Source organism: Leptopilina heterotoma, unplaced genomic scaffold (assembly GCF_015476425.1).
Source record: "Leptopilina heterotoma isolate Lh14 unplaced genomic scaffold, ASM1547642v1 Lhet_228, whole genome shotgun sequence".
NCBI classification, from domain to species: domain Eukaryota; kingdom Metazoa; phylum Arthropoda; class Insecta; order Hymenoptera; family Figitidae; genus Leptopilina; species Leptopilina heterotoma.
Genome location: NW_025110946.1, coordinates 1,179,632 through 1,207,388, shown reverse-complemented (window position 1 = coordinate 1,207,388; position 27,757 = coordinate 1,179,632). Strand labels below are relative to the sequence as shown.

The following is a 27,757-nucleotide window of genomic DNA, read 5'->3' as shown; positions in this document are numbered from 1 at the left end:
ATTTTCTAATTTTTTTATAAATCATTTTAAATGTTTCGAAGGTTTCATTATCAGGAACGATAGAACAATCTGAGAAAAAGTTCATGTTTTTAAACATTTAAAGTTTAAACCATTATGCTAAACGAAATTTTAACTATTCGAAAATTTTTCAATTAAATACTATTATATTAAAAAATTAAATGTTTCAGAATAAAATGAAAATAATTAAAAATTCAAGTTTGAAATATTTGGAAATTAAATTATTTTGTGATATAGTTTTTCAAGAGTTAAATTATTTTAAAAAAATCAATTTCATACTCCAAAAAGTTTAATTATTGTAAGAAATAAAAATAAATAAAATATAATTAAATTAGGAATAAGAAATTTAATTTTAAGCGTCTTTAAATGTTTGAACTTTTTTTATTTTGTACACGTTTTTAAATGAATGTGTAAATTATTGATTTGAGAACGATTTTAAAATTATAAATTTGGCGCCCGTTTTTCGGTCGAAAAAGAAGATTTCTACATTACTGTGAATAGTTAGCAGTTTGCCATCAAGTTTCCACTTTCCAGCTCTACAGTATTTCAAGTAAAATGCCGGAAAGTTGTTGAACTTGTTGAAGGTCAATTTAACCTAAAAGAAATAAATAATTGTAAACGTGACAGAGTGTTAAATATATATATTTAATTTAAAAGACTTACTTTTTCAATATTGGAAATGTCAGTGTACGTGCGAATGAAGAAAATCATTTTATGATTATCGTTATAAAAAATTTAATTTCAGTGTTTGTAATGTGTACATGAGTTGTCCTTTTTCAAATTTATAAACTATTGACTATATTTTAAGTTTTCTAACAAAAATCAAAAATATGAAGAACTTACAGTATTTCTTGTTTTCACTGATCTACATATTTTCCGATAATGCATGTAATGCTCTTCCCAGAAATTTCACAGAAACGTCAAAAGGATTCGTAGTTCCTTGTCCGACTGTTAATTTTTTTCGTGATTCTAACTATACAAAATCATGTTTTCATGATGATAAATTTAACACATCTCATTTAATGTGCTCAGCACTCTACGATTTAGGATTCAAATGGTGCACAATGAGTTCACTGAATGTAAATTTACCAAAGTTTGTAGATGCGACTCAATTTGATAAAGTTGTTTCAAACTTTGATAATGTAAATGATGTGATGAAATTTTGCACAGTAAAAAAGAATGTTACGAATAAAAATGATACGAAACTTTTAGAATCGTTTTACAAAAACTTAGCCGTGTGTGCAATAAAGTGTTTAAATTCTGAGAGAAACAATGAAGAACCAATAAAATTATGTTCTGCATTAACTTTTCTCGAATCAAAGATGATTTCATCTAATGTGACAATTACCAAACAGCAAACAGTAAATGAAGAACCAAAACAGGATGAATCAAGCAAACCTGCTGCTAATCCTTTAAATAACTCTGATAAAAATAGTGAAAAAATATCGAATGTTAATAATGAAAATCTCCCAAGTGATACTAACTTAAAAGAATCACCTTTGAAAAGTGTAAATAGCCATCCAGTTATCGAAGAACAATTATCGAAAAAGAATGAACAAGTTCCAGTGCAAAAAGAACCCTCTAATTTAGAAATTGAGGGAAAAAATGAACAAGACAAAAAAAATGATAAAATTCCTAATCTTGGTGATAATGCTGATTCAAGGACAGATCAAAAAGTGCAGGAGAATCCAGTTATTGAAAGTACAGGAAATAGAGCTAATCCAGAGGTTCATAAATCTGAAGCAGATGGCACAAAATCTGATAGAATTGAGTCAGGTTCAGGAAAAACGGCAAAAAAGGTTTCAAATAATGAAGAGATTAAATCAAGCACTATTTCAGAACATACGAATGATGGTGCCGCTTTTTCTGAAGATGGTGAAATTCCTATACTTAGTAAGTTTTTATTACATTTTAATTGCACAATGAAACAATTTTATGGGTTGTATTAACAAAAATATTTTTCAATTTCTTCTTAGGTAATGATGCTGATCAACGTGATGACATTGCACTAAGTAAATGCTTAATTTTACTAATATTCCAAAGTAGTATTTCTGGGTTGCCACAGGTCAGGGAAATCAGGAAAAAGTCAGGGATATTTAGTAAAAGTACTGGAAAAAATTGAATTTTTAAAATTCATGAGAAAACTCTGAATTAGTGTTGCCGCGATAATGGCGAGATACGAGACGAGACGAGACGAGACGAGACGAGACGAGAAAACCATTACACGAAACATGATGAGACAGTGTTTTTTTAAATATTGTTAAGTCGATACGTGACGAGAAAGGAGTCACGAGGACGAGAAATCGTGATTTCCATGCATTTTAAACGCTCGAGACGAGACAAGACGATAATGCATAGGATTCTCGACGCTTGAGACGAGACGATAAATCGCCTTAAAAGTACGAGACAAGACGAGATTGAAAGAATTCTCGCCTCGTCTCGTATCGCGGCAACACTACTCTGAATTTTAATGTTTTTTTTGTTTACCTCGTAAACTATGAAATTACAACGAATTTTAATACAAAACCTTCAATTTTTTCTATAACTTACAGTAATTTATTTTCAAATAAACTAATTTTTCAAGGGCAATCATAAAATTATTACTTAGAAATTATTTAATGAATAATTTTTACAATTTTCATAAATACCAGATTGATAGAAGAATTTTAGTTAAAAATAAGTACTAAAAAAAATTGAATTTTGGAAAAGTTACAAATGATTCCACAAATTCAATTATTTTCAAAAGTTATAAAAATTCTTCCGAAAATTTCAATTATATTCAAAAATTAAAAAAAAAATTCTTGGCAAAATTTCACAGAAATTCAATTATTTACAAAATTATTAATAAATTTCTTCGAAATAATTCAATTATTTTCATAAGGAATAAAATTTTCATACGAATTCAATTATTTAAAAAAATTTAACAAAGTTCTTTTGAAGAATTCAATTATTTTTATAAACTTGAATAAAATTCGCTGGAAGCATTCAATTATTTATATAAATAATAAAATTCTTCAAAGAAATTCAGCTATTTTTATAAAGTTGAATGAAATTCGTTGGAAGAATTAAATTATTTTCAAAAATAATAAAATTATTTGCAGAAACTCAATTATGGGGACGCATGAATATTCCCCACATTGAACTTGCAACAATTTTTGTGGTATCGAAATAAAAAACTTAAAATATCTACTTATTAAAACTGCAATAATTCGAGTTTTCTTTTAAACAAATTTTTATCACAAGAAATTAGTATTTGAAAAAATATTTATTAACTACTTTTTTCATTTGACTGTATTTTAATTTATAAAAATATCCATGTAGGGAAATATGAAAGAATAGAACATTTAGTTTTTCAGAGTTTTTTACAGTATGTATTTTGAAAAATAATAATTTTGCTTAAATGAAATTTTAAATACATAAAAACTTATATAAAGGGATTATAACCTAAATGATTTGTCTATTATCAGAATTTGTATATAGCAGCATTTTAATATTATCGAATTTTTATGTAACGTATAATATAATGCACTCGAATTGTAGCCTGACAGAATTTAAATTTAACCATATTTTGGTGTGCAACCATTAATATATAGTTGAAATTATATTTAAAATAATTGTTGCAAAAAAAGTTAGGACAAATGAAAATTCGACATTCTAAAAGTTTAATGCTTTAAGGCCTAAACACAATAGGTTCGCGAAAGTCGTTCGCGAACGCAAAGCATGAGTTAGAAAAGGACAGAGATATATTTGTGTCCTTGTCTATCTCATGTGTCTCGTTCGCGAACCTATTGTGCGTTGGATTTTAGAAATTCGACGTTTTGAAAATTCTGTTTTATAAATTTGGTACTTTGGAAATTCACTCATACGAAAATTCGGTTAACTACAGATATGGTTAAATAAAAATTTGATTAAATAAAAATTATTTAAAATATAATTTCAACTAAATATAAATAGTTGTACATCAAAATTATGTTAAATATAAATTCTGTGAGATTATAACTCGATTACATATATTTTACGTTACATAAAAATTCGATAATATAGAAATACTACGATATACAAATTCTGATAATAGACAAATCATTTAGGTTATAATCCCTTTATATAAGTTTTTATGTATTTAAAATTTCATTTAAGCAAAATTATTATTTTTCAAAATACATACTGTACACGGAAAAAATAAGTTCAGCAGATTTTACGAAACTAATTTCGCACTAGCGGATATTTAAGATTCCTTGACGAAGTTTTTCAAAAACCCAGAAACTTTCACTACTTTAAGCAGAACAATTGTCGAGAAACTGCAACCAGTGTTGTAATTTATAAAACAAGCTTGAATGTAGAAATGTTTCGTATTTTCTGGTGAACATTTTATCAGAAAATGGTAAAAATGTTTCGTGCAATCTAAAAACGCGTGGTTTGAGTTTCCACTTCGCTGTCTATCGTGAATTCTCGAACACAAAGTTTCGTAAAATTCTATACGGGGTGTACCAAAAGTCGCGTTATACATAGATATGTTGAAGCTTGTCTCGTCGCGTCGGTATTAACTTGTCTGCTGTATATAGATATAATATGTGGAAGGAAAAAGAGAACTGCTTTACCTGCCGGTAACATTTGGATAATTGTTTTCTTTTACGTATTTCACATTTCATTGTTCCAAATTCGTAACATTTTTTATGTGCTTTTGTAATCCAAACTTTTAATTATTATTAATTTCTTTTAATTTACATTCCAATAAATTTTATAGTTTATCATAATATTTACCGATGACAATATATATATTAATTTCTCAAGTTTTAACTGTTATTACTTCAAATTTTAGACAATTTAATATAAACATTTTTTGAGTTTGAATTTAATTTTGAAAATTTTTTGTCAATTTATTAATAATTTAAAATTAAGAATAAAATTATTTTCTAAAAATTGAAAAATTTTATAGAGATTTTATAACTAATTATAATCAAAAAATGTTATTTTAAAAACCATAAAATATTTTTTATAACTTTTAAAAAAATGATTTTTTTAAAAATTAATATTCAGTATATTGACATTTCTCACAAGCGCAGTTTTAATCTCCTCAGTTAGTATATAAAGAAACTCAATTCTTTCATCTACAAGTGCGAGTTATATTGTATGTGCGTTGCGTCAGAATTCGTTTATATGTATGCGTATTTCCGTTAAGTTAGTGTCAGAATAAAATAAGCCAATCCAAGCGAACCATTGCGTTGTAGAGTGCAGTCACATGTGTCGAACCAATCATCTATCTCCTATAGAAGACGAGAAAAAATGGTCTTGAGAGCTCATTGGTACATTAAGAAATTCTTTTTTCTGCTTTATTCGTTTTTTTCTCCGTGAATATTTTTTTCCGTGGCGCATGCGCTTCAGGCTAAACATTTTACAAAACTCTTGAATTAGAACGTCCAACCGATCATTTGTGAATTCCATAGAATTTTTTTTGAGTTTTCGAGAAACGCAGTCATCATATATTACTATTGATTCTGTTTTATCTTATACTAAACTCCTCTCCGTATCCGCTATTCCAAAATTAGTTTCGTAAAATGTACTAAATTAATTTTTTCCGTGTAAAAAACTCTGAAAAACTAAATGTTCTATTCTTTCATATTTCCCTACATGGATATTTTTATAAATTAAAATACAGTCAAATGAAAAAAGTAGTTAATAAATATTTCTTCAAATACTAATTTCTTGTGATAAAAATTTGTTTAAAAGAAAACTCGAATTATTGCAGTTCTAATAAGTAGATATTTTAAGTTTTTTATTTCGATACCACAAAAATTGTTGCAAGTTCAATGTGGGGAATATTCATTCGTCCCCAATTATGTTCAAAAATTTTAAAAAAATTCTTATCAAAATTTCAAGTTAAAATTCTTCTCGGAAATTCAATTATTTTAGAAAAATTTTAATAAAATTGTTGGGAAAATTTAAATTATTTTCATAAATAATAAAACTCATCGCTGGATTTTAATTATTTTTTATACAATATTTTAATAGAATTCCTCGAAAAATGTAATTATTCTTAAAAATTTTATTAAAATTTGTCAAAAGAATTCAATTAGTTAAAAATTTGTTAATAAAATTCTTTACACTGAGAAAACTGGAGAGTCAAATTCAGAGGTTCAAAAAGTATATGTTTCCTTTACTTATGAAGAGAGTCCTTCTAAAATAAATTTTGAATTGGTAATGGAAATCTACTTGTATATTCTCTCCCATTATATCTGAGGGTTAAAAGTTGCGCAGAAAATGTGTACGATCTGATGCGCGCGAAATTATTTTTCTGACATTTTATGTATTTAAGGGGCACACCTAGTGTGAGTGACTGAAAAAAACGTCGATTTTTAGAAATTTTTTTCAGGGAAATTATTGCATCTAATTTTTTTTAAAGTTTTGTACATGTATATTTGTATAAATAGTGAACATTTTGTAATTTTTGCAAAGAAAAATGTATATTTGTATAAATAGTGAACATTTTGTAATTTTTGCAAAGAAAAATATCTTTTTTTTAAAGAGTTATTCGCTATATCCAAAAAAAACCAGTTTCTCCACTGCTGCAGTTATTGCGGCCTTCTCAGTGACCTAAATCAAAAAAACCAAAAAGATTATTAAACTAGAAGATATTTGCCGTACAATGACCCTCGGACGAAAAAAAATATTGAATTGCAACAAAATGGCGGAGTTTTGAAAAAAGCTTATAAATTTCGCCTAAAAAATCCGATAGTTTTTGGCATCCCAAAATTTTATTTTTCATCCGAAAAAAAAACTGGAGCCTCATAGTATGGCAAATATCTTCTAGTTTAATAATCTTTTTGGTTCTTTTGATTTCAGTCACTCAGAAGGCCGCAATAACTGCAGCAGTGGAGAAACTGGTTTTTTTTTATATAGCGAATAACTCTTTAAAAAAAAGATATTTTTCTTTGCAAAAATTACAAAATGTTCACTATTTATACAAATATACATGTACAAAACTTTAAAAAAAATTAGATGCAATAATTTCCCTGAAAAAAATTTCTAAAAATCGACGTTTTTTTCAGTCACTCACACTAGGTGTGCCCCTTAATTTAGGGGTTAGGTTGCCATATTTATTCATTTCGCGCCGGAAAAGGAAGGGATTTCTCAAGATGGTTAATTTGTCCCTCTGTTATAAACTCATTTTCCCTCCAAGAGAAATGGCACGAATATCTGTTAATAATGGTGTATTTGAACATTTTAGATTGTTATCCAATAGCTAACTCTCAAATATGAACGATTTGTCCCTCCAGATGCTTAGTCCAATACTCCAGTTTTCTCAGTGCGTGAGAATTCAATTTTAACAAACATTTAATTATTCAATAAATTATTTATTTTTTAATTTAAATAATTGAATTCTTCTAGAATTGTCTAATAAAAATTGATTTAAAAATGAATTACCGAATAATCAATTTATTATTTATTTAATAATTGAATTATTGCAACGAATTTTATTACATTTTTTTTAAATAATTGAATTTTGTTAAGAAATGTTATGGTGATCGTTGTCTTTATGTTGTATAACAATATTTTTAAAGTTGATTAATTTCAAAAAGATTTGAATTTGAATGTTTTGAAGAATTTTAATTCCTACGGAAAAATAATAATGATTAAATATTTATTTAGAAAAGAAGTTATTGATGTTTTTGAATAATTTTACAATTAAAGAAATTTGTAAATAAATGTAATAGTACATTTTTTTGAGTATCTAATAATTTTTAGAGTGAATCAGAATATTTTTTAGGGTCAGGAAAAAAGTGAAAATTTTGTCTGGAAATCAGGGAAAGTAAAAAAAAAATAAAAAATAAATATTTGTGGCAACCCTGTATTTGTTTAAAAAATTACACGGAGAAACTTTTTCTTCTAATATTGAATATATTTAGTTATCTTTATTCTAAAAGTACGTTAGAATGTGAGGATTTTTCGTGCGTTGTGCTAATAATTTCAACATTAATACGAAAATATGATAAGTTCGTTATATATTAAGCAACCTTCGGTGTACAAAAACTACTACCTGCATTAGAAATAGTCTTATTTTTCTTTAGAAAAGAATAAGATGCCAGTTTTTGTTTGTGAAATGATACAGTAATTCTAACCTTTTTTCCACATATAGATATAGAATATATAACAGACATTCTAATTTCTAACGTAACATACCAATTTTGGAAGGACTGCGGGCGGACTTAACCGATTTCGCCCGAGCATCACCGAGTCCATCACCTGACGTCGCGAACTAACCCTAATGTTTTCGAAGATGAAATTCACACGTGTATGAAAGAAAAAAACCTTTTATTAATAAACGTGAATGTCTCCTCATGCCAAATTAAATTCAAGAACTGTTCCTCAATATAACATAATTTTTTTCACGACTTTTACTTATTTACATAATTTGATTAGTAAGTTATTTTAAAAAATGCTCTCTCTCGAAGGCACATATTTTTCCACTCGTTTAATATATAAGGACGATTCAGCTGTGTACTTCTAACGAATCGTGCGATCTTTCGGTTTCCGTGACCAATCGTCGTGTCTTTACTTGCGTGTGCGTGTGTGCGTTAATAATATAGGTTAGGTTCTTACGTCGTGTTAAATATATTTACCTACAGTTACAGTGACATACACTAATGCCATCTACCATCAGATCCTAGTATCACTATCGTCTCTATGAGTATCTATAGACAATTAATTTGTTGTGTTTCTTTTTAATTCATGGCTTTCCCAACTTTGCAAAAATTATTATTTTCTTTCTAAAACAACATACTAATTTTCGTTAGTTTCCTTATGAAGAACTGTAAAATATATGGGCAATTCTCTGGAACCTTTAACTTTTGACTTGAAAAAAAAAATTTACTAGCACATTAATAAAAATTTGTATATAAATTAAAATTAGCATTTAGAATTTATTTTTGCAGTTAAAAATGTAATATTTCGAAGGTCTCATATATTTTTATTCTTTTTTAATAAGACGATTTTTTACAGGTTAAAATCTATTGTTTTCGATTGTTTTGGATTTAAATATTTTGGTTGTCTTTACTTTTTTATAATATTTATTATTTATTTTTTAATATTCTCTATTAGAGTTATATTAAATTTAAATTAAATTGGTCAAATTTAAATATTTTAATAAAAATTAGTGAACTTAATTATTATTTATTTATTTAATTAAATTTATCTTAATTGTAATATTTTTTCTAGATAACCTTAATAATTTCCTTCTCTGATGCAAGTTTTTCAAATTGTATTCTGCTTCTTTTTCCCTTTTTTTCCTTCTTTTTTCCCTCATTTGTTCTGCTTTTTATTCTAAATTTCTTTCATTGACCTCATTATTTTTAACTTTACGAATTACATATTTCTATTTTGAACTTTAAAAACAGAACGGTCAATAGTGAAGTTATCAATTTATCACACTGACAACCTTGAAATCCTAATTTATTGCGACAAAAAATTAGTTTTTTACGGTCCTGACAATTTCGGTCCTGACATTTTCACGTGTACCTCCTTGTATCTCGATAATTATTGAAAATTTTAAGGCGTGCTTTTACACACAAGTAAAAAATATAATTGTGCGAATGTGCGTACAGGTTTGATAAATTTTTATAGTTTTGTTTAATTGTGCCGAATCATTTACGGTCCTGACATAACCAGGTTCTCTGTCGAATTCAAGAACAATATTCTTCAATAATTTCAATATAAATTATTGCACATAAAAATTTCAACTGGCCACAGTTTTAGTAAGTTTTAAGCTTTCATTCTATGTATTGTTGAATTCATTTTATTAAGGCACTCTTGAAATATCTGCAAGTACGTTTGCAGTTACGGTCCTGACACGAAAATAAGGGAAATTTTTCGAAATTAAAATATCTTTACTTTCCAAATGCGTATAATCTTCTAATTACTTTTAAAATAATCCTTAGATATTCATTTACATTTATGTATTCGTCGTTTTATTCTATGTTGATGTTCCAACTTATAAAATTAGTTTATGTTTCTGAAAGTACCTAAAGGGACTCTCGTGATTTGCTTACTTTTCCACATTAAAAAATATATATTAATTACTAAACATAATTTAATAATTTTTAAACTAACATATTTTAATATTATTAAACATTCTTTACATGGAACAATAATTCTTTTTATAAAACATTTGATATATCTTGAGTAATTGCATAATAAATATAAGACACGTAAAGGTTAAAGGTTCCAGAGAATTGCCCATATACTGAATTAGTGTTTTTGATAGTCTCAATAGCAATTTCTATAACCTATGTCGTTTTTCCCTTGAATCTAACCTAACATACTAAAATGTCTCACCAGTTTTAAGAATTAGTGGTATTAAAAGTTTCTCCGTGTAGTTAACTAAATTTTATTTTAATAGTTATCGATACTAAAATATCTTTTGAATAAAAATAAATTTAAATCTTTTCCTGATCAGAAAGCCGTTTTAACGAAAGTCTCATACTAATTAATAATAAAATTAAAAAATCTTAACAGCAATATATTTTGTAACTGAAGTTTTACTAAATTGTAGTTTATTTTTAAATTTTAATGAAAGTTTAAATGAATATTCTGTATTTGTTATATAAATATAATTTTTGGGTAAATTTATTTTAGATGCGTAAATTATAATTTAAAGATGCATGCATTTATTTCAAAATCAAATATTATTTCATTATTAATTTATATTTTTTCTTGCACAAATACATTTTATAATTAAATCTAATATATTAAACATTTTTCTCTCTAAATACAGATATTCCAAACCAAGAACCAGATTTAATTAGTGAGAATAAAATAATTCCACACTACCCAGGCAAAAAAGCAGAAGAAGAGTCTCACATTTTTTCCTATTTTGTAGCGTTTTCTTTGCTCTTTGTATGTTGTTACATTGGTTACCTCAACAAGAAAAAGGTATGTAACAAATTACTTTTAATTTTTTATTTATATTTAAATTATTTAAAAATTTTGAAAATGCAATTCATTTTACATTAAGTATACTCGCAATATAAAATGCAATTGAAGCATTGGGTGCAAGAAGGGCGTTAAGTGGATAACGCCTAATTTGATATTATTTAGTGAAAATGATTACAATATCCTCTATTTTAGATTGCTAAAAATTTATTTCGATATAAGACTTTTTGACGATGCTAGAAATAAATAATATTTGGGCGAATGTCATTCAATTTTTGTAGCTTTAAATGTTTGTCAATTAAATTTGCATCTAGAAACAAGTGAAGTGTAATGAACATTTCATTACACAGGGTGTCCAGCGTCCGGGAAAACCGGAAATTTAGTTACACCGGGAAAAACTCAGGAAATTGACGAAAATTTCACTAATTTGTTAAAATTTAGAGAAAATTTTTATATAAGTCTTATTCTTATATCCATATTCTTTAACAACTTTTTAAGAAAAACTATTATATATCAACGATTACACGTTAAATTTCAGTCCATATTTTAAGTTTGAATAAAAATATTTTTTATCCATTCTGTTCACTGAGAAAAATATGTTTATTTGTACTGGGTACTGTCCGGACAGAAATGATCCCTGTCCAAAATTTTTTTTTCGTTTAGACAGTACTCTTTGCTTTTTGGACAGGAACCATTCCTGTCCAGAAAGGACTCAGTAATGAGACATTAATAAAACAGATAGTAATGAACAATGTCTGGACAGCAACAACTCCTGTCCAGACCTACCCAGGCGCGAAGTGACGCCGAGTTCAGGCTTTATAAAGATTGGCTTTAATGTAACACCGATTCCAGACTGCTGCGCGAGCCTTGATTCAGCATTGGACACCAATGCTCAATCAATGCTGCGGAAACCTAATGCAGGACTGAAACAAGACTGCTTCCACTGTTCCCAAATGTATGTGTGTATGTGTGTATATATATATTTAATGACAATAAGTTACTATTATAATATAATTACATTATTTTCATATAAATAATATATTACTAACAATAAATGTCATTTATTATATAATAATAATAAATATTATTATTTTAATTCATGTATGTGTGTATATATATATATATTTAATGACAATAAGTTACTATTATAATAATTATATTATTTTCATATAAATAATATATTACTAACAATAAATGTCATTTGAAATAGTAATACTAAAAAAATAATTTTAGTAAAAAAATACAATTTTTCTGTTAATCGATACATTTTTTTCTCGATTTTTCAACAGACTTTTAACATTATTTACAAACCATGTTCACATTTTTTATTCACAACACAACACACAATTTTATTATTTTATATGACGCTTAAAACAAAGAATAAAAAATATTCGCTCGCATGTGGGATCGAACTCACGCCCCCCGCCCCTAACGCATACCGGAAGTATCTAACGCACGCATTTAAACCGCTCGGCCGCAGAAGGCTAAAAGGCTTTTCGCCTAATCTACTATGAAGGAGTTTACACCGTAAGCCTTAAATATAAGCCTCCGCGGGCATAAACAGATATGCCTCCATGAGGATATACTTGCGTCTGCGCAAAGTGTTTGGCTGCAGTACTCCCCAGATTGTCCTTAACTGGGGTCACTCATTACAAAATTCATGTAATCCATCCATCGTATTTAAGGACTTAATTAACTTTAATTTCCCCAATCACACACTTTTCTTCACTGATGGCTCCAAATCTGATATGGACCACTTGGCAGGTTGCGCCTTTGTCTGCCCTTCTCTAAATTTAACTTCCAAATTTAAAATTTCAGATCACGCGTCAATTTTTTCATTAGAAGCATTTGCAATTTTATTTTGCCTAGATTATATAATTAGTTCTCATCTCTCTAACACAGTTATTTTTTCAGACTCTCTTAGTGTCCTCAACAATTTAGCTTCAAAAAATACATACAAAATAAAATCTTACATAATCTTTGCAATTAGAAATAGATTAAGAATACTCAACAACCTGAATCGTCCAACAACTCTTGTTTGGGTTCCAGGTCATTCAGGTATTGAAGGAAATGAAAAAGCGGACATTGCGGCCAAGGACGCAACTGCCAACCCAGATTTAGTTAACATAACTCTCCCTTTTTCTGACTTCTTTTGCCTCGCCAAAAAACAATTATTCGACAGTTGTAACTCTTTCTTTAAAGATGTAGGTAAAAACAAGGGTATTCATTATACCCAACTTTATTACAAACCGCGTAAAAAACCATGGTTTGCGAACTTTACAGCTCGCAGACTATGGATCGTTTCAATATGCCGCGCGAGAGCTAATCACTACAACCTGAACGCGAGTCTTGCTAGAAAGAATTACATCCAGTCGGGCGATTGCCCACATTGTCCTAATATAGAAGAAGATCTAGACCATATATTGTGGGCCTGTCCCAGATTCAATGCTCTTCGGGTGGACCTTATAAAATCTCTTTCGAGAACTTTAAAATGTCCCCCTCCTTTTAGTTGCGTTCAATTTCTTACCAATCCTACTCCCAGGGTTGTTTCTCACATTTTTAGATTCTTAAAACGCGCTAAAATAAAAATCTAAATTAATTTAATTACTATTATTACTTATTTAATTATCTTTCATTTATTCTCTTTTTTGAATTTCGCTCTCTCCTCCACCGTGTCTCATTACGGGTGCGCGGTGGTTCAACCGGGGACCCATCTTGGATCTCCGGTTGCACCTCCGCGCGCCCGGACGGCGACACCTTTTACTTCTGTTCACAGATGTTAAGCCTCATCCACTCACCAGGTCATGGCCGGATATACAGGCATAAAGGCAGTATAGTACGGAAGCGCTCATGCGCAAACCCTAGCAAGTGTGCTTGCCTACCGCTCTGAGCATCTCGAAGCAGCTCGGCATGTGTGCATATAGGCACACCTGCACGTGTGCTTTGAATGTTTTGATTCTCATCATTTTTCATAAATTAATAAAAACTAAGTGCCTTATTTAATTAAACTGTTAACAATAATTATAAATATTGCTTAAAGTAATAAATAAAATATATTTTATTGAAAAGCGCTTAATTTAATTTATTTCACTGATTTTTTTTCAAAAAAATTTACATAACCTCAATATAATTTAACATCTACTTTATGTTAAAAGCAAGAACTTTATTTTGTTTTAAGATAATTCTATAACATTATTGTTCAAAGTATATAATATAGTTATAATGAAATTTAAAAAATTTAATTTTATTTGTTATGAAAATATTTATTATAAAAAAAAAATTATAATACTATAACATGCGACACAATTTTAGATGGAGTTTGCGAAGGAAAAAATAAAAATAGAATACAAAGAGGAAAAGCAATGCATTTTTGTAATTGACAATAAAGTGAAAAAAGCTATGATGGATGGATAATAAATAAATAAAATAAATATTAATAAATAATAAAATAAAATAATAAAAAAAAATAAATAAAATAAATAAATATTTTCATAACAAATAAAATTAAATTTTTTAAATTTTATTATAATTATATATTATATACTTTGAACAAAAATGTTATAGAATTATCTTAAAACAAAATAAAGTTCTTGCTTTTAACATAAAGTAAATATTAAATTATATTGAGGTTATGTAAATTTTTTTGAAAAAAAATCAGTGAAATAAATTAAATTAAGCGCTTTTCAATAAAATATATTTTATTTATTACTTTAAGCAATATTTATAATTATTGTTAACAGTTTAATTAAATAAGGCACTTAGTTTTTATTAATTTATGAAAAATGATGAGAATCAAAACATTCAAAGCACACGTGCAGGTGTGCCTATATGCACACATGCCGAGCTGCTTCGAGATGCTCAGAGCGGTAGGCAAGCACACTTGCTAGGGTTTGCGCATGAGCGCTTCCGCAGTATAGTGCCAATCAAATTTAACTTAACTTAACTTAACTTAACTGTGTGGTGAAAGAGTTTGCCTTGACCACGTGTTCGCGCAGGCGCAAATATATACTCCTGGAGGTATATCCGTTTATGCGCGCGGAGGCTTATATTTAAGGCTTACGGTGTAAACTCCTTCTATATCAATGCCAGTGCCGTCACTCAATATTGGTTCAGCATGGGACACCAATTGAATGTTCGTCCCATGCTCGATTCAAGACTCGGTCAATCTTGATACAATATTCAGTTTCTTTATTACCGTGTGCACTGTACAATATTATCTATAAATATTTATAAATTATTTAATATTAAAATATTTTTTATGATAATTTTATAAGTTAAATTATATATATTTTTTTTTTCTTGTACAGTGTCAAATTACTATTTTCAATGTTCAAGAGTTTCGTTTATTTGAAAATTTTTAGTGAAAAAAATGTTCATTAGGTAGTAATAAATATTTATGCTTAGTAGTGTTACGTCCGTAACCTATTACTCTATAAATTATAATGTATGTGTGTTCTTATAATATATTATATTTACCTTATATATATTTTCTAACTCTTATAATTTACGTATTAATTATTGCCTTATATTCAGTATATTTCTCTATTAAGATATTGTAATTATCATTTATACACATTTCTATATTAGTATTATATTCAATACATTTTTCTATTTTAATATTATATTCTATTGTCATATATTATTTGCATATTGATTACTATACAAATGTACACTATGTATTTTGAAACTGTAACAATCCAAGAAAGGAAAGTAATACTATTACTCATGTAAAAAGAATAACGATGAAGCGACAATTCGACAAACCTTCTGAAAACGCAGGCCGGACGAAAGAAAGTAAAAGCAGCAAACCCCGAGAAGTTTAGGTGAACAACAAACGCCGAGAAACTTAACGAAAGGGCGATACGTACAATCTCCCGTTGGAAATATCGACAACGCATAGAGAAATTCTTTCGTTATTAACTAGCACAAGGAGAGACAAATTTTAGCACGTGTACAATTTTTCGGCATCATTACAGTTATGAAAATCTAATATAAAAAGGGCAAGCAGTTTCATTCAGCAGAGAGTAATAATTTGAAAGCCAACCTCATAACATCTTCAGTACAGAGAGTAATATTTTGAAAGCCAACCTCACAACATCTTCAGTACAGAGAGTAATTTTTTGGGAATCAACCTGTACACATCGATCTAGTATTGCTCTAGTGTAAAGAGTATATCATCAACGAGTGAATTACATCTTCAAGTTTTATTTTTGAAACGAAGTTCGAATCAGTGATTTAAAGTACAACTTAATAATTTCCAAAAATATATTAAATTGGAAATAAACCCAAGTATCAACGAAAGTCTAATATTGAAACGCAGTTCCAAGTTCAACAAATCTTATATCGAAGTATAACAAATTTCGAAGCATCGAAATTTGCTCAAGAGGCGACAACTGTCTGGAAGAAAGCAGATATTTTCAAAATACAATACACTATCTCATTAGTGTAAACAAGAGGATCAACACTCAACCATAAAGGACAACTGTCACAGGCCCCATTGCGTCTAGCCCTCAACACCATTGGAGATCGGACAACCAGATATAACCACCAGTTCATACTACACCAGTAATCGTTATTCTTTAAAAGTAAGATTTTCTAAACTCAATTATACTCATTGTATTTCGTCAATTCTTTTCTTTCTTGTTGGTTTTTAAATAAATTATTCTCTCAGTATATTTAGTAGGCTCATTGACTTATCCTCATCCCAAATTAGATTCATTTATGAAACTAATTTAAAACGAGGAACGTTAGGAATATTTAAAAAGGTTTCTTGTTATTTTTGACGTAACAGTAGTTTTACACTAGGATTAACTGTTTAGTAAATATTATCAATATAAATGGCAACTCACCGCATTCAAAAAATCAGTGTACATATAATAATCATTAAAAACATTTAACCTTAAGGAGGAATGGTATAGAAATTCAAAACATTCAGAATCTTTTGATATTTTGGGAAATGATTTGCTTTTATATAATAAAGTTACCCACCAAATTTCAGAATTTTTCACTAAATAGTTTACAAGTTAAAAATTATTTAATTTAACATTACCTCTTATGGGGAAAGGACGAATTTGCATGTTTATCATTAAAAATTTAATATTTAAAACATTCAGAATTTTTTGTAAAAATTGTATCTTGAAGGTCAAGATTTAAGCTTTATTAATCACGAAGGTTCTTTTTTATTCACTAATTAGTTTAAAAGTAATTAATTAGTTTCTGGAAGAAAACTAATTTTATGACAGACAGACAGAGAAAACGTGGCAACACTGTATATAAAGTCTCACATATGACAGCTGTTTAGTGGTACATAGAACCAAGAGATGGCGCCAAAGGTACCAAAAATGACAAATTTTCATTATTTTTAACTACACAAATGCAAATCATAACAAACCACAACACTTGACACTGTTACCAACGATCAAAAAACAAACTACTTGCATTGCGACGTTGTCACGATTATACGCTCATTACAAATTGTTATTTGACAATGTTTATAATTAATAACATTAATATTACAGCATAATAAGACACATATATACGTAATAATAGCATTTTTTCAAAGTTTGCAATGGAATACTCGATAAATCCGAAAATAATTTTTAGAAAATTTCAGTAACTTTTATTTTCTTAGGTTTTAAATTCGTACAGACAGTAACAAAAATTATTTTCTGCTTTTATAAAAAAAATTAATTTCATTAATTTATTATCTTTTCCTTATTTAATATATACTTTTTAATATTCATTGATGTCTACTTTTATGATTTCAATAAGAAAAACTGCTATATGTAGCTTAAATAACAAAATTACAAATTCCCCTAAGTGTCACAAACTTTTGTCCCGATTAGGTATACCATTCCTCCTTAAATCATCTTAGATTTTTTTTAATAAAATATTTATTAAAAAGGGGCCGTTCAAAAAATACGTAACGCTTTAAGGGGTAGGGGGGGTCAAGCTATTTGTTACGGTCAGCAGAAAAAATAGCGCTAATGTATACAACATTGCGTTACATGGGGGGAGGGGGGGGGGCTAAATTTCCGAAAAATAGCGTTACGTATTTTTTGAACGGCCCCAAATAATAATAAAATATTTATTAATATTTTATATAACTGAGTCAATCCATATTATTTTAACTAAATTGGTCGCCGGCTAATTTTAAAAAATTGTAATATTCTGCAGAAATGATTTTAATGTTACCAAAGTTACAAAATGAAAAGATTTTTTCAAAAAAATGTTATATCTTTATAATTTTTTTTCTTTACACTGAGAAAACTGGAGAGTCAAATTCAGAGGTTTAAAAAGTGTATGTTTCCTTTGCTTATGAAGAGAGTTAAATAGTCCTTCTAAAATAAATTTTGAATTGGTAATGGAAATCTACTTGTATATTCTCTCCCATTATATCTGAGGGTTAAAAGTTGCGCAGAAAATGTGTACGATCTGATGCGCGTAAAATTATTTTTCTAACATTTTATGTATTTAATTTAGGGGTTAGGTTGCCATATTTCACGGGGGTGACACTCTCGAGTTGAAACTAACCATACTGTTGACTGGTGACCACCGTGGCGCTGGCTGGTTAGTTGGCCGATATTGAGTAAAAATGCATTAGAAAAAACGAAAAATTTATTTTACAATTAATAATATTAATTTAATGGTATTTATTTGTATATAATATTAATCCAGTATCTTTTTAGCATTTTTTATAATATTAAAAACTTAGAAAAAGCGTTTAATATTTTATTTATAATGAAAATTGTGCAACAATTCATGGCGGGAAATTTAAATTAATAAAATTATAATTATTTTTTATTATTTTAATTATTGCTAATGACTATTTTTAATAATATTTTACAGTATAAATAAAAATTTGTTTGATAATTTATTTATTATAATATTATTTAGTATTTAATTTAAATTTCCCGCCATGAATTGTTGCACAATTTTCTTTATAAATAAAATGTTAAACGCTTTTTCTAAGTTTTTAATATTATAAAAAATGCTAAAAAGATACTGGATTAATATTATATACGAATAAATACCATTAAATTAATATTATTGATTCTAAAATAAATTTTTCTTTTTTTTCTAATGCATTTTCACTCATTATCGGCCAACTAACCAGCCAGCGCCACCAGTGGCGACGGTCAACTCTCAGGTTAGTTTATTCTAATGGGAAACTGCACCAGTGTCACCCCCGTGCCATATTTATTCATTTCGCGCCGGATAAGGAAGGGATTTCTCAAGATGGTTAATTTGTCCCTCTGTTATAAACTCATTTTACCTCCAAGAGAAATGGCATGAATATCTGTTAATAATGGTGTATTTGAACATTTAGATTGTTATCCAATAGCTAACTCTCAAATATGAACGATTTGTCCCTCCAGATGCTTAGTCCAATACTCCAGTTTTCTCAGTGTATAAAATAATTTAAAAGGCATGCAATTTATTACAAAAATATAATGTAATAATATATAATGTAAATTGATATAAGAATTTAAAAATATAAAATAATATATAAAATATTATCCTGAAGTTCATCAGTAAAGTAACCTAATTATGCGATTTTTATTAACAAATAAGGTAATGAATGTAATTTTTATAAAGTTAAAGTTGCATATAATAATATATTAAACCAACTTCAACTTAAAAGATGTTACATTCATTAACCTTTAAAAAACATACTATTTTCAAACATATTTTATTTTTTAACTGAACTCCGGACCAAAGTGAAAGTTATAGTGTGCTTTTATTTGTGATAATTTAATTATTCCTGAAAGTTTATCACAAAATCTTAATATTCTGTAAGTTTTTACTTAATTTTATAATCCCATTTCCCCATTATTTGTTAATAAAAATCGTAAAATTAGGTTACTTTACTGCACGGAGAAACTTTTAATACCACTAATTCTTAAAACTAGTGAGACATTTTAGTATGTTAGGTTAGATTCAAGGGAAAAACGACATAGGTTATAGAAATTGCTATTGAGACTATCAAAAACACTCATTCAGTATATATTTTACAGTTCTTCATAAGGAAACTAACGAAAATTAGTATGTTGTTTTAGAAAGAAAATAATAATTTTTGCAAAGTTGGGAAAGCCATGAATTAAAAAGAAACACAACAAATTAATTGTCTATAGATACTCATAGAGACGATAGTGATACTAGGATCTGATGGTAGATGGCATTAGTGTATGTCACTGTAACTGTAGGTAAATATATTTAACACGACGTAAGAACCTAACCTATATTATTAACGCACACACGCACACGCAAGTAAAGACACGACGATTGGTCACGGAAACCGAAAGATCGCACGATTCGTTAGAAGTACACAGCTGAATCGTCCTTATATATTAAACGAGTGGAAAAATATGTGCCTTCGAGAGAGAGCATTTTTTAAAATAACTTACTAATCAAATTATGTAAATAAGTAAAAGTCGTGAAAAAAATTATGTTATATTGAGGAACAGTTCTTGAATTTAATTTGGCATGAGGAGACATTCACGTTTATTAATAAAAGGTTTTTTTCTTTCATACACGTGTGAATTTCATCTTCGAAAACATTAGGGTTAGTTCGCGACGTCAGGTGATGGACTCGGTGATGCTCGGGCGAAATCGGTTAAGTCCGCCCGCAGTCCTTCCAAAATTGGTATGTTACGTTAGAAATTAGAATGTCTGTTATATATTCTATCTATATGTGGAAAAAAGGTTAGAATTACCGTATTATTTCACAAACAAAAACTAGCATTTTATTCTTTTCTAAAGAAAAATAAGACTATTTCTAATGCAGATAGTAATTTTTGTACACCGAAGGTTGCTTAATATATAACACAGGTTTACAAATTAAAAACTTTTTTTTGCCAATCGAACAAAACAATTTTTTTTCGAATAGTAGGTGTTTGTTGAGTAAGAAAATCATAGTTTTAATTTTTTTCCCTCGCGCAGTTTTTCTGTAGCTTCAAATTTTGCATTTTCGTGGTGCGGCGCCACTTAAACTTACCTGCAGGAAAATTAGCTTGTCAAAATATAATAAATGAGGTATCATTGGAAAGGTTATTAAATTACCTTTCGATCCATAGGTCACCGAATAAAATTCAACAAAAATTGAAAGAGTTACAGTCGATTAAAGATGAAATTTCATGACAATTTTGATGATTTTTAGATATTTGAGTAACTTTTACTATTTTTTCTACATCAAACAGGAAAGAATGTTTAGGTTTTAATTTTTTTATTGATAGACTATATCATTACACAAATTTTGAGCCCTTGTGGACCTCGATTGGATTAAAAATGACAATTCTACACTAAATTTAGTGAACGAAACTACATTCTTCTTTTTTAGTATCCCTTACACATTTGCAGCAAAAATTCAAGTAATAATATTTGGTTAAGTGCTAAAGTTACAGAAATCACTAATCAAGAGTTTCTGAAGTTTTTGGCTTTCGCTGGTTTTTCGCTGAATACGAATCCGATGTCAGATTTCAAAAATTAAAAATGGCGGATCCAGTAGGTGCGAATTCGATGGATTTTAAAAAACTCGATCACCATTATGAATCCATAATTTTCAATTTTTGAAATCTGACATCGGATTCGTAATCAGCGACCCCAAAAACCCCCGAGTAACGAATTTGAGAAGAATTTCATCGATTTTTAAAAACTTGTCCGCCATATTCGATCCGCATTTTGAAATTTGCAAAACTAACATTCCATTCGAAATCTACGACTTCAGAAACTCTTGATTAGTGATTTCAGTAACTTTAGCACTTAACCAAATTTTATTACTTGAATTTTTGCTGCAAATGTTTAAGGGATACTAAAAATGAAGAATGTAGTTTCGTTCACTAAATTTAGTGTAGAATTGTCATTTTTTATCCAATCGAGGTCCACAAGGGCTCAAAATTTTTGTAATGATATAGTCTAGCAATAAAAAAATTAAAACCTAAACATTCTTTCCTGTTTGATGTAGAAAAAAATAGTAAAAGTTACTCAAATGTCTAAAAATCATCAAAATTGTCATGAAATTTCATATTTAATCGACTGTAACTCTATAAATTTTTGTTGAATTCTATTCTGTGACCTATGGATCGAAAGGTAATTTAATAACCTTTCCAATGATACCTCATTTATTATATTTTGACAAGCTAATTTTCCTACAGGTAAGTTTAACTGGCGCCGCACCTCGAAAATGCAAAATTTGAAGCTACAGAAAAACTGCGCGAGGGAAAAAAATTAAAACTATGATTTTCTTACTCAACAAACACCTACTATTCGAAAAAAAAATGTTTTGTTCAATTGGCAATTTCACTGTAAACCAGTGTAACGAACTTATCATATTTTCGTATTAATGTTGAAATTATTAGCACAACGCACGAAAAATCCTCACATTCTAACGTACTTTTAGAATAAAGATAACCAAATATATTTAATATTAGAAGAAAAAGTTTCTCCGTGTGATAAACTTTGAAACAATATTTTATTTATTATTTTATATTTTTAAATGCTTATAACTATTTATAATAATAAATTCAGGCATTTTTAACATATACCAATAATTTTTGTTATATTTTTGTACTAAATTGTATGCCTTATAATTATTTTATACTGAAAAAAAATTATAAAGATATAACATTTTTTTGAAAAAATCTTTTCATTTGTAACTTTAGTAACATTAAAATCATTTCTGCAGAATATTACAATATTACAAAATGGATTGACCCAGTTTGAAAATCCTTTTCTAATAAAATAAAATCTAAGATGATTTAAGGTTAAATGTTTTTAATGATTATTATATGTACACTGATTTTTTGAATGCGGCGAGTTGCCATTTAGGTCTGGACAGGAATGGTTCCTGTCCAGAATGCAAAGAGTACTGTTTAAACGAAAAAAATTTTTTGGTCAGGGATCATTCCTGTCTGGGCAGTACTCAGTTATGTTTATTTTTCTCAGTGTATAGAAAAATAGATAAACATATATTTTTGTTTTTTATAGGCATCAAAGTTTTGAGCTATATATGTAAATTTTTAAAATTTAAATTTTTTAAAAGTACACGGAGAAAAAAGAATAATAAAATTTACACTGAGGAGGGTAAAACTTAAGGCTGCATCTACAGTAGAAAAAATAATGTGTATTAGGAAAATGCAGGGCTCGAACCAGTGAAAGTATTTTAAAATACGAACTTTATGGACCATTTACGGACCAATTACTGATAAAAATATAACCAGTCCGAGTCAAATAAGAGAACATTGTACTTAAAATTATAAATTAAAATTTTTTATAATAATAAAAGATGACCGAGTGATAAAATCATTTACATGTCAATTATTATTTACAAGAATTTTTAACTAAAACTCTTCCTTAAATCGATTACTTTTAATAATTTTCGAAAAAGTTCTTTGACAATTTTCAAATCCATTTGTTTACAATATTCAATTTTTCGAAAACTTTTTCAAAAAAATTAATTTCAAAATTCATTTATTTTTACAAATTCACGCTATATTGCTTTTAATATCTATTCAATTATTATCTAAAATTTTAACAGAAATTAATTTTCAAATCAATTTTTATTAGAAAATTCTACTAGAATTCAATTATTTAAATACAAAAATAAATAATTTGTTGAATAATTGAATGTTTCTTAAAATTCAATTCTGTTAAAGAATGTTATCCACAAATTATTTAAAATTATTATTAAAAATAATTGAAATTCTGTGATGAGTTTTATTATTTGTGAAAATAATATTGAATCCTTAAGAAGAATTTTATTATTTTTTAAGAATATTTAATTTTTGCGAAAAATATTATATTCTTGAAAATAATTGAATTTCTGCAATAATTTGTAACTTTTCCAAAATTAAATTTTTTTTCGTGTTTTTAACTAAAATTCTTCTATAAATCCATTATTTTTAATAATTTTTGAAAAAATTCATTGAGAATTTTCAAATTCATTTGTTTACAATTCAATTTTAAAAAATTTCAATTATTCGTAAATAATTCTTCAATTAAATATATTTAGAAAATAAAAACTTTAATAGTATATTAAGCAACAAGAGGAGAAAGGCAGCCATTTCTTTACGGTGATTTTTGTGACACTCGTTCCGGTCTCGGGGCGCCTACGGCGCCCTCGACCTCCACTCGTGTCACAAAAATCATTGTAAAGAAATTGGCTGCCTTTATTCTCGTGTTACTTACGATATTTTTTATTCCTAATGCACAAAAGCGGCGATTTCAGATAGCAGACGACAGGGAGTAAAAGTCATTCACTTGTTCGATTTGTATGAAAATGGCGGCCGATTTCTCCCTTGGGCAAGAAAAATGCATGTGAACAGCTAATTTTCTTGCCCTTGGGAGAACACGGCCGCCATTTTCATACGGTCGAAGAAATGAATGACTTTCCTCCCTGTCGGCTGCTATCAGAAAGCGCCGTTTTTGTGCATGTGGGATAAAAATAATTTTTAAAAAAATCCACAATTAGACTTTCTCAAAAAAAATTAATTCTACAGAATTGTTTGTTAAAAGTATGAAAAATTCAAATTTCCAAAGATTTTAATTTAAAACCTTTCTTTTTTCGCTGATTACAAATCTGGCATCAGATTTCCAAAATTCAAAATGACGGACAAAATAAAAAATTTTTTGAATATGTCTGAAATTTATTACTTGCGGGGGTTTTGGGGTCGCTGACTACGAATCTGGCATCAGATTTTCAAAATTCAAAATCCGATGTCAGATTTGTTTTTTGCGATGAAAAGAGCATAATATCGTTTTCTATAAAAATCACCAAATAAGTGAAAATTTATTTTTTTGATATAAGGTCCATTTTAACTTACCAGGTCACATATGTTCTTATAATAAAAAAAAGTCACCCCGAAATATTATTGGAACGTAAAATAACCAAACCATACGCAAATTACACTGGATATTTGGCTATACAGAAGGTCATTTAAACAAGAAGACTTTTCCCGAATATCCTTAAACTGTTTGCATAAAGAAATTTTATTTCATGTTCTCTTTTGTGTTTACAAACTCTAAAATTTAAAAAAAAAAATTTTTTTTTTTCTAAAATTTTTGAACATTGATATTAAAATATTATTCTTTTTGTAGATTCTGGCAATTTTATTGGAAGGAAGAAGATCACGAAATGGACGTGGTAGACGTCGACCAAGTACAGCAAATTACAGAAAATTAGACTCTAATTTAGAAGAAGCTGTAACGTCCCAATGCAACACCAACGCCACAAATGTTATATATTGAACAAAAAAAAAGGAATCTATTTTGCAATAATACGATTTCTGTGTGTAAATAATTATTTTGTGATAGTATGACTGAAAGTCATGATGTTTTATCATTAAATGATAATTTTCTGCTAAACACGTGACTGTTATAGAGATTTTAGTGCTTTTGATTATGAAAATCTATACTACTTAATTTTTTCTACCAAATTTAGTAATTAAATCGAAAGCATTGAAATTTCACCTATAAATATAGAATACATTTTAACTGTAGCAAAGCTTTCATATAATGTACTAATTAAAATATTTAAACGGGTAAAACACTATGAAAGGCAAATTATGTTTATAATTTTTTAAAAATACAAATTTATACAAAATGGTAAACTACATACAGTAGAACCTCGATAAGTCGAAAACCTCTATAAGTCGAAGAAAATGTCCATTCCCTTCCCTAGAAGCCCAAAAACCTCTGTAACTCGAACTTTGCAACCTCTATCCTCTATAACTTGAAGGTTTTGTTTTTCGCAACCTCTATATCTCGAAGCTTATGAGGCATTCCATTTCAAAACGACCCCCTTCGTAAACAATTGACAATGAAAGACAATTTTTAAATGAATATTTCTTCCATTCTGTTGAACCAAACTACTTTTTATATTGGTGATTTCGAAAGTAGAATTTCTGTACTTTCTGATAATAAAAATATATATTTTTTTAATAATTTAATTTAAATAGAAAATTGAGTTTAAAAGTTAAACTTTGAAAAATCTCAAAACACGTTACCTCCGATTTTAATAAAATTCATATCAAACGAAAGCTTGAATATTCTGCTTTTTATTTATCAAGCGATAATAATGGACATTTCAGTAAATTTTAATTAATTAATTACATTTTACAGACATTTAGAAGGTTATTATGCATAAATGGAGAAAAACAAATGCCGCCCTATACTTAATAAATGGTTCTCTCAATATAACCTTCGAAATGTTTGTAAAATTTAATTATTTTCTTAAAATCCACTGAAATGCCCATTATTATCGCTTGATAAATAAAAAGTAGAATATTCAAGCTTTCGTTTGATATGAATTTTATTAAAATCGGAGGTAACGTGTTTTGAGATTTCTCAAAGTTTAACTTTTAAACTCAATTTTCTATTTAAATTAAATTATTAAAAGAATATATTTTTTTATTTTTAGAAAGTTCAGAAATTCTACTTTCAAAATCACTAATATAAAAAGTAATTTGGTTCTACAGAATGGAAGAAATATTCATTTAAAAAATAATTTAATTTAATTGTTTACGAAGGGGGTCGTTTTGAAATGGAATGCCTCTTATACAATACAATTGTTATCAAACAGTGTTTCCTGTATTGAATTTAGAATTATTATTATTATTATTAAGAATAATGTTAATAATAATATAATAACAAACGTACGTATAGAAACTTTTCTATTGTGTACAAATATATAGTATGTGAAAACCTCTATATTATGTCGAATTATATTTTCAGAAACCTCTATAAGTCGAAACCTCTTTAACTCGAAGTTTTCAGTGTTCCCCTTCAACTTCGACTTATCGAGGTTCTACTGTATTTTTAAAAATCTGACAATAATGAACCGAATTAAAGTTATGTAATTCAAATAATTTTATTATTTTTAGGGTAAGTGCATCAATTGCTGTGGGTGATTCGTTACAGCGCTTTTATGAGAAGTGTAATTGAGTAGCTACTTTAAATACGTAAATTTTCTTTCGTTTAAAATTACTTTTTCAAGCAATTTTATTTTATAATAGAATTTGTAAATTGCACAATTACCACCTATCAAATTAGGACAAGTGACATTTATAGATTCTATTAGAATAAAATTGCCTGAAAAATAATTTTAGACGGACGAAAATAAGGGTAAATTTATTTACGTACACTGAGAAAAATAGATATTGAGCTTTAATATCTAGATATTGACGGTCAATATCTGTGACAGTCAAATACATAAACATCTTGGATGTTTAAATTTAATATCCACAGATATTGGAAAAGACATCTGAGATATTAAACCATAACATCTAGATATTATGCAATACCATCTTTTTTTAATATCTAATATATTAAGATTTTTAATATCCACTTTTCTCAGTGTATTTAAAAAATTGATGACACATTTTAAACTTACCTTTGGACTCGTTGTAGAAGCTCCTTTACTCCAAACGTCAACGTAAACATTCGCCCCCTTTGAATCGTTTAAATAATTAATTATAAAAAATTCTCTGCCTTTCATTAAATTTTATACATTAGGTATTCAAAATATAATAATTTATAAAAGTAAAATAAACCGTCCGACTTAAAAATATAATATTTAATATTAAAAGTATTAACTTAATTCACCACTACAAATTTTGTTAATCGTAGTAAAAACACAAGTTTTTTACACTTTCAGTATGTGTTATAAATACCGTCTTCTCATTTTATTACTTTTCTAAAAGTAAGATAATATAAACTGCATTTTCCCTGTTAAATTCTTTAATTCTATTTCACCTTTCTAAATAAATTATAATTTAACTTTAAATAGAAGTTTAAATTATTTTTTAGAAAATTAAAA

General features: G+C 27.7%; 1 protein-coding gene across 4 annotated transcripts; it reads left to right on the top strand.

The window, feature by feature from the left end:
* The first annotated feature begins 558 nt into the window (after positions 1 to 558).
* LOC122502343 (trans-Golgi network integral membrane protein 1-like) lies at positions 559 to 27,757 on the top strand. Of its 4 annotated transcripts, XM_043612345.1 has the most exons (5): positions 562 to 1,911; positions 1,995 to 2,030; positions 10,787 to 10,944; positions 25,039 to 25,228; positions 26,823 to 27,757. In XM_043612345.1, the coding sequence occupies exons 1-4, from the start codon at positions 849 to 851 to the stop codon at positions 25,186 to 25,188; spliced, it is 1,407 nt and encodes a 468-aa protein (XP_043468280.1). In that variant the 5' UTR covers positions 562 to 848; the 3' UTR covers positions 25,189 to 25,228; positions 26,823 to 27,757. The 4 variants fall into 4 exon arrangements, with proteins under 4 accessions (XP_043468282.1, XP_043468281.1, XP_043468280.1 ...); XM_043612344.1 differs by lacking the exon at positions 26,823 to 27,757 and having other exon boundaries at positions 25,039 to 25,503; XM_043612347.1 differs by lacking the exons at positions 10,787 to 10,944; positions 26,823 to 27,757 and having other exon boundaries at positions 559 to 1,911; positions 25,039 to 25,503.